Genomic DNA, 13,195 nt, shown 5'->3' with positions numbered 1-13,195 from the left:
ACAATGTGATTTTCTGGATTTTTTCTTCTCATTCTGTCTCTCATAGTTGAGGTATACATAGGATGAAAATTACAGGCCTCTCTCATCTTTTTAAGTGGGAGAACTTGCACAATTGGTGGCTGACTAAATACTTTTTTACCCCACTGTATGTATGCATTGTGTGTTTTATCAATATCATTTTTGTATATTATGTATTGCTCAACAATTTAAAATAAATACAAAAAAAAAAAGAAGTAAAACGAAGAGTCACAGCCCCGCTGATCACCTAAAGAGAGCTACCGAGTTTCATTAGGGCCTGAACACGAAGTGTGCGAAGACCTATTGTAATGCATAGAATTATTATTATAATTCTTTATAGTCTGGGGATTGGACCTGTTTTTGAGGGGGTTACAACACTATTCATGTAGCGACATTTGGCAACGCCGCCAGGACGGGTGAACAATGTTACATTCCGGAGTCGATGGGTGCAACATTTCCAACATGCTCGCTAGTGCCACCTGTGAAAATTCAGTTTACGAAAAATGTACATAATCGCAGCGTAAGTCTGACGGACCTGAAAATTGGCACACTTATCCGGGTGGAGCTGCTCTACATATTATCCTTTCGTATCCCGAAGCTCCGCCTACTTTTTTTAATTAGCATAATGTGAAATCCAGTGAAATATTAACTTAAATTTCCATTTTTCAATTTTCAACACCAAATGTAGTGTACAACATCAGTGGAGGATCAGACACATTACCGTAGAAAATGAGTACGAGGTGTGGAAAAATGTGGCCGACATCAATCGAAACGTATTAGCAAAAAGGTGTGGCCTAGACATAAATGCTCACAATTCATCCGAAATGTATCCAAATATCACAGATTTCGGTGGATAGGTTCAGTCTGTATTGGGGAATAGGCACAAACAAGCATGTTCATTTTGGACAATAGGGGGTGCCAAAAACACAACAAATGTATACCTCAAGAACGGATGGACAAAATAAATATAATGGGCGTATCCTATTCAGTTTTTTCTCGAAATCGAAAGGTTAAAAACACTTACGGACACATAACTTTGTGTTAAAATGAGTTACAACCTTAAAACTCGGAACACACGTGACAGCCCACAACCTTTTCCAGACTATACATTACGTACATTTGAGCAAATACGGCTAAGTAGCGCCCCCTATTGTGCGGTAGTCAAACTTGGCACAGACATTCCTCATGGAATTGCGGACATATTTCAAAATGGCTTCCATTATCCCCGTCCCCCATAAAGTCGGCCAATTAGAAAAATGTGCGTTTTAAGCGCGTTTTCGCACACTTCTCCTAGGGAAATGATCGGAAAAATTCCAAACCAGGAAAAGATCAGCCCATATTTAATGTGATAATAAATTGTGAATGAATAGTCGACTGCTCAAACGGGGAGCTCGTAAGCTAACGGAGAATGTACCATTTTTGACGATTTAAATGTCACAAAATCGCCAAAATGAGCTTCGGACGCTAAACTTGGAACACGTCACAGCCCACAACCTTTTCCAGACTGTACAAAAAAATCGTACGTTTTTTTACACCAGCTCAGTAGCGCCCCCTATTGTGCGAAAGTCACATATAGTTTCTCTAAACTACCCAAATCTTGCCACAGACATTCCTCATGGAATTGCGGACATATTTCAAAATGGCTTCCATTAGCCCCACCCACCAGAAAGTTGGCCATTTTGAGAAATCGGTGTTATTCATGCATTTTAAGCGCATTTTCGCAAACACCTCCTAGGGAAAAGATCAGAACAATTCCAGCCCAGGACAAGTTCAGCCCATATCCAATATCATGCTAAATTGCGAATAAAATAGTTGCTAGCTCAATTGGGGCGGACAGAGAATGTACCATTTTTGACGATTTACATGTCGCAAATGACTCCAAACTACTCGCATATAGTTTTCCCGATATTCACGAAACGCTGTATACACATTGCTATTATGATGGCACACATATTTCAAATGGCTTTTCATTAGCCCCGCCCCCCACAAAAATGGCCATTTTTCAAAATGGCCATTTTTTATGCATTTTGAGCACATTTTTGCACACTGCTCTTAGGGAAATGATCGGAAAAAATCCACTCCAGGACAAATTCAGCCCATATCCACAGCCATGCTAAATTGGGAGTAAAAAAGTTGCTAGCTCAATCGGGTCGGTCATAAGCTAACAGAGAATATACCATTTTTGACGATTTACATGTCGCAAATTACACCAAACTACTCGCATATGGTTGTTCCAATATGCACGAGACGTTGTATACATATTACTCTGGCCGGGAACATTTCATTCCAGGACAAGTGCAGCCCATATCCAATGCGATGCTAAACTGCGAAGGAATACACACACACACACACACACACAGGGAGTTAACCCCCCCAGCTGGATGTGAGGAGGAAGAGGATGCTATGGGGGGGGAGCAGAGGTCTGGAGGTGAAGCTGTGCCTAAAGATAAAGTGCAAGGCAGGGGAGGAAAAACTCTACAGACCAGGGTTTCCCAAAACTACTCCCCAGCTAGCAACGAAGCAAAACATAAATTGTTTTAGTTGCTACAAAGATAAGAGAACGTTTATCCCTTTGTAACACAGGAACGTGTCTTGTCACAGATAGCAAATGTGCAGACATGTTATTCACATCAACTTGTTTACCAGTCACCAAAACAGGAAAAGAGAACAATTCTTAGACCAATGGAATGATACATGAATGTTAAGCATTTTTCACGAGCTGGTTATCAAATCTTGGGTGTCAAAGCTTCCTGTTAGCACCTGAACACACAAATGTAGTCTGTTTTTATATAGGCAAAAATGTGCATAGATATTTGCATGGATTTACAACAACCGCTGAAAAAGATGCTTTGAAGAAATGGAAACATATGTACCATTAAAACTAAACTATCTACTATTTTGAGTTACATCATCCCACAGGTATTAATGTTGACAAAAAATGTTTTGTTTGACTTGTGTTATGTTACATTATGAACCTTAGAAGCTGCAGCCTGGTCGTGCAAACAGATGTGGTTTATCCGGAGTCAGCCTATGTCACGGTGACACTCCTCACTGTTCTCTCTGTGCAGTGTGAGAACCGAGTCACACCCGCTTCACCGTGTCCATCCACCACCAAACAACCATAGGGAGGTCATTAACTCTGTGTGAGGGTGGTTGTGTGTCATCCAAAATAGTTTTTATACATTTCAGAAACAGACCTACCAGTCTGGTCAAACAATTCTGTTCAGAGTGTATATTTCAACAAGAATATGATGGCTTCTCATGTTTTTTTTACAGACATTTATAGTCCCCACAGAAATAATCCAAAAGACTTATTTTTTCCTCGGGTCCACAGTTGGACAAACGCCTCACTGGGAACTACTTCTATCTATGCAACAACAAAACAGATCACACAATATCTATGATATAATGACCTGTCTCTGCAAATGACAGTGTCAAACAACATCACACATTGAGAAGGACTTAGCACATAATTGGCACTTTACTTTTAAAATGTTCTTTTGAAACTGATAATCAATACTAGGGATGCACCGATATAAAAAATGGTTGAGCGAGCGTAGTGTCTGGAAGTTTCCTGGCAGTAGCAGCAGTATAACAAAGTCAGAAATATAAACAACGGCCTCCCAAGATCATTGAATGTTGGATTTCATTTACCGATCTTGCACCCCCTCCGCAGCAGAGGCTCCTCAGAGGAGAGGAGACTTTGTATACCGTATGAATGTGAGAAGAGACAGACAGACAGGATAAAGACGCAGCAGCAGGTGGAGGAGGATATAGGTTCTGTTATTACCTGGTAATCAAGGATGCTGAAGCCGAGGCCTTTGCCTCTCTCCTTCTGCAGCTCCAACACCTGCACGTCTGGAGACCACTGGGCCAGCTCCCCTTCATCTTCATCTTCATCTTCATCTTCATCTTCATCTTCATCTTGCTCCTCCTCCTCCTCCTCCTCCTCCTCCTCCTCCTGGCTGTGTTGAGTCTCCATCAGCTCCTCTTCTCCAGGGGATTCCTGCTCATGATACACAGTGACAACGGACACTTGAAACTACTATTGAAGTCATTTCAGAGTAGTAATAGTATTATAGTTATTACTAGAGTGATTATATGATTCTGATGTAGAAGTATTAAGTAAAAAGTTAATGAGGTATATGCAATATTGCACACAGTTGCATCCAAATAAGATGACAACAATATATCAAATGATATGTACAGTGGGGCAAAAAAGTATTTAGTCAGCCACCAATTGTGCAAGTTATCCCACTTAAAAAGATGAGAGAGGCCTGTAATTTCCATCCTAGGTACACTTCAACTATGAGAGACAGAATGGGGGGAAAGAATCCAGGAAATCACGTTTTTAATGAATTAATTGGTCAATTCCTCGGTAAAATAAGTATTTGGTCACCTACAAACAAACAAGATTTCTGGCTCTCACAGACCTGTAACTTCTTCTTTAAGAGCCTCCTCTGTCCTCCACTCGTTAACTGTATTAATGGCACCTGTTTGAACTCGTTATCAGTATAAAAGACACCTGTCCACAACCTCAAACAGTCACACTCCAAACTCCACTATGGCCAAGACCAAAGAGCTGTCAAAGGACACCAGAAACAAAATGGTAGACCTGCACCAGGCTGGGAAGACTGAATCTGCAATAGGTAAGCAGCTTGGTGTGAATAAATCAACTGTGGGAGCAATTATTAGAAAATGGAAGAATACAAGACCACTGATAATCTCCCTCGATCTGGGGCTCCACGCAAGATCTCACCCCGTGGGGTCAAAATGATCACAAGAACGGTGAGCAAAAATCCCAGAACCACACAGGGGCAGGGCCGCCTTAATGCACGGACTGACCTGGGCTGAAGCCCAGGGGCCTACAGAGATTGGGGGCCTATCATGAGCCAATTAAAAAAGAAAAAAAGAAAATCTTTTTTTTTCTTTTTTCGGGTGTTTTATTTTAATTTTAAATAAACAAAGTATTGGCTTTCAGAATATGAAACTTTTATTTCCAAAATCACAAGATAAATACATTTTTGAAGCTTGTAAAGGGAAGAAGACAGCTCTCCCTCGCCACTCTGCTGTTCCGCAGCGCTGCCCCCCTCCCTCCGCTGAAATTATGAATGTAAGGCGTATAGTAATCATAGATAACACATTACATTACATTACATTACATTGCATTTAGCTGACGCTTTTGTCCAAAGCGACTTACAATAAGTACATTCGACCAGGAAGACACAACCTTGAAGAAAACAGAATCATATAAGTATATCAGGTTTCATAGAGCCAAACATTTCAAGTGCTACTCAACTGGCTTTAGGTAATCCAGTCCTTTATTAGTATAAAAGTGCTTCGTTAATCGTTCTAACGCTCGAAGTGGAGTCACGGCAGGGTCCGTCACAGTTTGTTTTCATCTGATCTCAAATAAACAAAGTCTTGGCTTTCAGAATATTAAACTTGTTTCGGCAAATTCAGATGATAAATACAACGTTGAAGCTTGTAACGGCATAATTACAAGCGCAGAACGGAGTAACTTGACGTCACAGCAGGCATAACAACAGCCGGTGTTTATCGTGAGTGTTTTCCCCGGGAAACAAACACAATACACACAAACGCAAAAATACACAAACACACACACAAACACACACACGTATACACACACTCGTGAGCTTCCCCCAGACCAGTAATCCAAATGAAAATATCTTCCCTCCGTACTATTTTGATCATTTGCTCCACTAATCAATCAGATCGATGGATTCCAGAGATGTTTCTCAAAAATGATGACTCCGTAACAGTCAGTAGGCACCACTTAACAGCCAATCAGGATGAGAATATGTTTCACATGTGACGTATTCAAATTGCGACTGATTGAGTGACAGATGAAAATTGTTTAGGAGAAAATGTCGGAGAAGAAAAAGTTTGAGAGTGGCGCTCGGAAAAGGAAACCTAACACTGATGTCAATTGAGCATGACATTCTTCGTGAGATGGATTTTAAGAACATCATAAAGGCTTTTTCGGAAGCACTGCAAAAGAGATAAGGCAATGCTGCACTATTCATTGATTCCCAGTAGCCTGCAGGTTTAAATGTGTTGTGCATCGTTTTACATAACTAGGTTTGTGTTAATCCACCGGAGATAATGATCATTCTCATCTACTGATACCTGGCATTAAGGCCATATGTTGCTGTTCATGGTGCTCAATTAGTGGTGTGTGTGTGTGTGTGTGTGTGTGTGTGTGTGTGTGTGTGTGTGTGTGTGTGTGTGTGTGTGTGTGTGTGTGTGTGTGTGTGTGTGTGCAGAGATTGATTTGTTGTTTAAATAGGGGGCCTACAAAAAAAAATCAGCCCCAGGGCCTGATGGCAGGTTAAGGCGGGCTTGCACGGGGGGACCTAGTCAATGACCTGCAGAGAGCTGGGACCAAAGTAACAAAGGCTACCATCAGTAACACACTACGCCGCCAGGGACTCAAATCCTGCAGTGCCAGACGTGTCCCCCTGCTTAAGCCAGAACATGTCCAGGCCCGTCTGAAGTTTGATAGAGAGCATTTAGATGATCCAGAAGAGGATTGGGAGAATGTCATATGGTCAGATGAAACCAAAATAGAACTTTTTGGTAAAAACTCAACTAGACGTGTTTGGAGGAGAAAGAATGCTGAGTTGCATCCAAAGACCACCATACCTACTGTGAAACATGGGGGTGGAAACATCATGCTTTGGGGCTGTTTCTCTGCAAAGGGACCAGGACGACTGATCCGTGTAAAGGAAAGAATGAATGGGGCCATGTATCGTGAGATTTTGAGTGACAACCTCCTTCCATCAGCAAGGGCATTGAAGATGAAATGTGGCTGGGTCTTTCAGCATGACAATGATCCCAAACACACCGCCCGGGCAACGAAGGAGTGGCTTCGTAAGAAGCATTTCAAGGTCCTGGAGTGGCCTAGCCAGTCTCCAGATCTCAACCCCATAGAAAATCTTTGGAGGGAGTTGAAACACAATCTGTGTTGCCCAGCGACAGCCCCAAAACATCACTGCTCTGGAGGAGATCTGCATGGAGGAATGGGCCAAAATACCAGCAACAGTGTGTGAAGACTTACAGAAAACGTTTGACCTCTGTCATTGCCAACAAAGGGTATATAACAAAGTATTGAGATTAACTTTTGTTATTGACCAAATACTTATTTTCCACCATAATTTGCAAATAAATTCTTTAAAAATCAGACAATGTGATTTTCTGGATTTTCTTTTCTCATTCTGTCTCTCATAGTTGAGGTATACCTAGGATGAAAATTACAGGCCTCTCTCATCTTTTGAAGTGGGAGAACTTGCACAATTGGTGGCTGACTAAATACTTTTTTGCCCCACTGTAGATAAAATAAAATCATACATCAATAATGTCACAGAAGTGTGTAATAGTCCCTCTAACAATACATGTTTTTATTTCAATGTCAAAATCTAATTAATCCAAAACCATTCAGTTTTACAATGATCATGGCTTTGTCCTTCAGCTGGGACTGCCAAAGGTCAGGCCCCAAAAATCAGTTCAACTATCTATTTCTAGAAGTTTAGAAGGCATCTTGCATGTGCAGTAAAACACTGGAGACACAGTGAGACAGAGTGAGACACAGTGAGAGATAGTGAGACACGGTAAGAGACAGTGAGATACAGAGTGACAGAGATATACAGTAAGACACAATGATAGACAGAGAAAGACATTGGGACAAAGTGAGACAGAGTGAGACTCAGTGAGAGTGAGACAGTGAACAAGAGTGAGACTGAATGAGACAGAGTGAGATAGTGAGACATATTGAGAGAGTGACACACAGTGAGACAGAGTGAGGGAGTGAAACACAGTGAGACAGAGTGAAACACAGTGAGACATTGTAGGACATAATGAGACGCAATTGGAGAGAGTGAGACAGAGGGAGAAACTGTGATACACATTGATACAGAGTGAGAAAGAGTGAGACACAGTTAGGCATAGTGATTCACAGTGACACACATTGAGACAAAGTGAGAGAGTCAAAAATGAGAGTGAGAAACAGAAACACAGTGAGACAGAGTGAGACACTGTAAGACAGAGTGAGACACATTGGGACGGAGTAAGACAGAGTGAGACTCAGTGAGAAAGAGAGAGACTGAATGAGACAGAGTGAGACAGGGTGAGAGAGTGAGACTGAGTGAGAGTGAAACACAGTGAGATAGAGTGAGACAGAGTGAGAGAGTTAAACACAGTGAGACACAATAGGACAGAGTGAGAGAGTGGAACATAGTGAGACAAAGTGAGACACAGAGATAGAGTGAGACAATATGGGACAGAGTCCCATTGAGTGAAATGTAGTGAGAGTGAGACACAGGGGGACAGAGAGAGACAGGGAGAAAGAGTGAGACAGAGTGAGACACAGGGGGACAGCATGAGACACAGGGAGACACATTGAGACAGGTCACCTGTTTAAGTGCTTGCTCCTGCACAGTGGCGCTTTGTCTCTTCTCCGTCTGAGTGCAGAGCATGGACGACAGCTTCAGCTCAATCTGAAATAAAAAGCAGCAACGTCAAATTTAGAATTCACCCATTTGATATATTATAAACTGTAGCACAACAATATGTTCATGATGTGTTTTCAACACAGTTATGTCTATTACAGAATAATCATTTAATGCATGTTGTGATCAACCATCTGTGTAAAACGTTTTTGTTTTAAACATATAAATACCTTTACAACACCAGAACAAAACCATTGCAGTAAATATACATTTCATTAATTAGTTTGAGATTTTGCTAAATGTTCATGTCAATTACCAATATTGAATGTGTGTCCCCCTTGTTGCTCTTCATAATCAGAATACGTCTATTAGTCCCACAGAGGGGAAATGTACGTTGTTACAGCAGAAAAAGAGCCAGCTTAATGTTACTTATAAGCATGCATACAAAAGTATTAAAGTTAAAAAGTTATAATAAAAAATATAATACAATTAAAAGTTACACAATTTACAAAATACACATCCTGTAACAGCCAGGTATATATTGCACAGTTATTAAAGGCATATATATATATATATTGCACATAGTTGGTTGGTATTTAACAGCAAGGGGTGTTATAGTCGTCGTGTGTGTGTGTGTGTGTGTGTGTGTGTGTGTGTGTGTGTGTGTGTGTGTGTGTGTGTGTGTGTGTGTGTGTGTGTGTGTGTGTGTGTGTGTGTGTGTGTGTGTGTGTGTTTGTGGAGGGGGGGTCTACTACTTACCTCCTCCACACTGGGTTTTGACTGTCTCATTGGTCCAGGTTGTAGTACGGGATCAGATCCTGGTTCAGATTCAGATTCAGATTCTGGTCCCAGTTCGGAGGTTGGGTGTCGGCAGCAGACCAGAGTAAAAGGGGGCGGCACTTCTTTGAGGAATGCCACCACTTCACGACGAGACTTACCGTACAGCTGAACATCATTCACCTACACACAATACAAACACCAGCTTACATAACCTTTACTTCAACATGAATCAAGATGGCCAACTCGTTCTGAGAATAGCCTTTTTGGCAATATCTCCAAGCCCTAAGGTCATCCATACATTGAAAGAGAGGTCGTTTTATATGGTTTGCTTTAATGAATCAAGGCAGTACATAACATGAGTTTTAAAAGCTATAAAGAGCTAGGTGACATCAGGGGGGTATACTAAGAAGCAAGTTTAACAGAGCCATGGTTTTGTAAAATCTAATAATAATGATAATAATGGGTTCCATTTATAAAGCACTTCATATTTGATTTAAAATCCCGAAGTGCTACAAGTAGTGAGCATGAACAGTATAAGTAAACATTACACAACACGGTAGAATTAATAAAAAGCAATACAAAAATAAAAAATAAATAAAATAAAAGGGTGATAAAAAGGTCGAGGCAAAGGCTCTTTTGAAGAGATGGGTTTTGAGTCCTCATCAGAGATAAGGGATCCTATCAAGGTGGCTATCAACTGTCATTGTGAACCCTGGCTTTCTTCCTCAGGCTCTGAGCGTGCTCATTGAAGGCATCTGGTGCATCATTTGATGCATCAAAGGGAACGATCACTGCAAAGCAACCTGTTGCTGAAAATATTAGAGGAATGCAGGAGGAAATCTACTGTAGCTAGTATGTGTGTAAATTCACACAAAATATATTGAATTGACCAAATGATGCAGTCTGTTCCTCCCGTCTGTTAATAACTTGAAAACTACCCATTTTAGCTCTTAAAATAGAACATATTCCAATGTGGTAAAATGATGGTTTCAAAGAATTAAACCACATTCTGTATTCACGTGAAATTCATTTGTTTTTTTTAATACCAGTGGGCAAATGGCAAGAACATACTAGAGGACATATTATATAAATAATATAAAACAAAATGCACACAATTAAATATGAAAATGTTTCCAAATATCCTCTAAAATAAGAACAACATAAAATGTTATGTATTTTAGTTCAGATGTTCTGCTTCAATAATATAGGCTGCTGCAGAAAAGATAAATGCATGTACAGTTGAGGCCTAAATGATTAGCCCCCCAGGAGTTATGGAACATTTTCCTAAAATTCTTCCCAATGTTTCCAGCATTGATAAAACTTGATATAATCAAACATTCACCAGTGCTATTTAGTAGCTTTGGTACTTTTTGGAAAATAAAATAAGTTTTTAGGCTTGCTTTATATCTAATATAGTGAAAAACGGGTTGGTCAAAAAATATTAGCCCCCATGTGAATGTTTGCTTTCAAAACACACCTAATCAATCAATCAGCTTTCAAGCCACACCTGAGCATTCAATCAGCATAAAAGGACTCCAAGAAACAGGCACATGAATACCTTATTGAGAGGGACTATACTACTACTCCTACTCACCATGCCAAAGACAAAGGAAATCAGTCTTGAGCTCAGAAAGAAGATAGTGGAGGCTCATGATAAGGGGGAAGGCTATACTGCTATTTCCAAGCACTTCACAGTGTCTCGAACTGCCGTACATTGTATCATAGCGAAGTACAAGGAGACACATTCTGTAAGAAATAAACCTGGGCGTGGTCGAAAGCGCAAGATTTCAAGAACTCTGGAGAGGAAAATAGTCAGAGATGGGTGGCACATCAGAGCCAGACTGAGGTTTGCCCGTGAACATTTGAAAGGTAAAGATGAGATGAGAACTGTTCGGGCACATGGATGTTGCTTATGTTTGGCGAAGAAAGGGAGAGGCCTTCAACCCTAAGAACACTTGTGTTATGTGTAACGTTGCTGCCTTCTTGGCCAGGTCAGCATTGCAAATGAGATTTTGTCTCAATGCTTTTATCTGGTTAAATAAAGGTTCAATAAAATAAAATAACACATCATGCTGTGGGGCTGTTTTGCAGCCTCAGGCACAGGGAGCCTTGTTCGGGTGCAAGGCATCATGAACAATTTAAATTATGTTGACATTTTGAGGGATAATATGAAAAAATATGCTCTTCGCTTAGGTCGTCGCTGGGTCTTCCAACAAGACAATGACCCAAAGTACGCATCAAAATTGGTCCAACAGTTCCGAAAGGAAACCAAAACCAAGGTGTTGGAGTGGCCCGCACAAAGCCCAGATCTTAATCCTATTGAGAATCTGGAGGGTGCTCAAAGTGAATGTCCATGCTCGGAAACCACGCAATTTGGACCAGCTGGAACAATTTGCAATGGAAGAATGGGCCAAAATCCCTCAAGAGACCTGTGCCAACCTAGTAAAGAACTACTCTAAGAGCTTGTTGTCAGTTGTGGCTCAGAAATGGTACACTATTGACTATTAATGGCCTGGGGGATGATATTTTTGACCAACCCATTTTTCACTATATTTGATATAAAGCAAGCCTAAAAACTTATTTTATTTTCCAAAAAGTACCAAAAGCTACTAAATAGCACTGGTGAATGTTTGATTATATCAAGTTTTATCAATGCTGGAAACATTGGGAAGAATCTTAGGAAAATGTTCCATAACTCCTGGGGGGCTAATAATTTAGGCCTCAACTGTAACTGCAGCATTAATGTAAAGGTACTGCTACACACGTTTACATATAGAAAGTATTCCCGCAGCTAAGAATCTGAACAGCTCCTAGACTGACTATAAAGTGACAATATTCTATACAAGGAAGAAGTTAGGGCCAATTCCAATCGTAAACTATTAACTGAACTTGGTATGGAGCACGTTATGTTGGCAGCATACATTGCCATGATGATCCAGCCAATTTAAAAGAGAGCCACTTTCTTTATACGGAAAACTCTGAAATAAGGTCAACTAACCTCAATGACCCTGTAATCTGGCTATGTAGAACACCCCTCAGCTCAACATTCAATCAGAATTGCACTTGTTTATAGATGATGACTTCTTGTGCTGACATAAAAAGACCAAAAAACTGTGGATCCAGGGTAGAGCCATGTGGTACTCCTTATGGAGTTTTTTTATCAGCAAAGATGAAGCAATGTGTCTGTGTGCAAAAGTGCAAATGTATCCACCTCCAGAAGCTCGTCCTCTGGTCTCAACACTCCATGTTTCTCCACAGGGCCTCCAGGGACTACTGAGGAGATGTAGTGGTGACCATCGAAGGAGTCCAGCTCCACACCAAGACGCAGAGTGTGGACGGGCAACAGCTGCAAAACCATACATCATAAGGTAAAGATACAAGAAAACTACAGATAATGGAATTCTAACTTTACATCAGGGGCGAGACGCCTTGGACGAAATGCTATCTAGAAACCCATCCATTATCGTCTGACAATAATTACGCTTTTTTTCATTTAAAATAAAACAGTTTAAGGATGTCAACTTGCTGATTGTGTTACATTTTGGTCGTTGGTGTCGTTTTCAACTCCAACCTCGCATCTTAGCAATTATGAAGTGAACTGGAGTGTAAACAATGAGGGGCAAACATAAACAAAGTTTGATTTTATATATGTTTTCTATACTGGAACCCAAATCAAATTGGTTATAGTCTAAATAAGTGTATGTGTTTCCATAATTGATTCAATGCTTAGACCACAGTTAAGTGTGATAAAGCTTCAGTTCAGATGTCTGAGTGTTATACACCTTAGAAGATTTCTGTAGCTCTGCATCATCTTCAATGACAGGATCCAACTTCACCACCTGATAACACACACAAACAAAATAGTCAGTATTGAACATTCATGAAGCTGGACAGTCAGTAAATGTGTAATATTATGAGATCTCACCAGA

At 40.5% G+C, this 13,195-nt stretch overlaps 1 protein-coding gene across 1 annotated transcript; it reads right to left on the bottom strand.

Annotated features, from left to right (window-relative positions):
- Positions 1–2,422: 2,422 nt before the first annotated feature.
- Positions 2,423–13,106, bottom strand: LOC117534823 (inaD-like protein; the record flags this gene model as incomplete). Its single annotated transcript, XM_034199056.1, is given in 5 exon segments — positions 2,423–4,024; positions 8,451–8,534; positions 9,246–9,446; positions 12,478–12,612; positions 13,049–13,106. Coding segments are annotated over 5 exon segments (838 nt in total), but the record flags the coding sequence as incomplete, so codon positions are not given.
- Positions 13,107–13,195: the final 89 nt, after the last annotated feature.

The sequence above is a fragment of the Gymnodraco acuticeps genome, unplaced genomic scaffold (genome assembly GCF_902827175.1).
Source record: "Gymnodraco acuticeps unplaced genomic scaffold, fGymAcu1.1, whole genome shotgun sequence".
Taxonomy (NCBI): domain Eukaryota; kingdom Metazoa; phylum Chordata; class Actinopteri; order Perciformes; family Bathydraconidae; genus Gymnodraco; species Gymnodraco acuticeps.
Note: the sequence above shows the minus strand (reverse complement) of the source record. Positions and strands in the feature narration are given on the sequence as shown.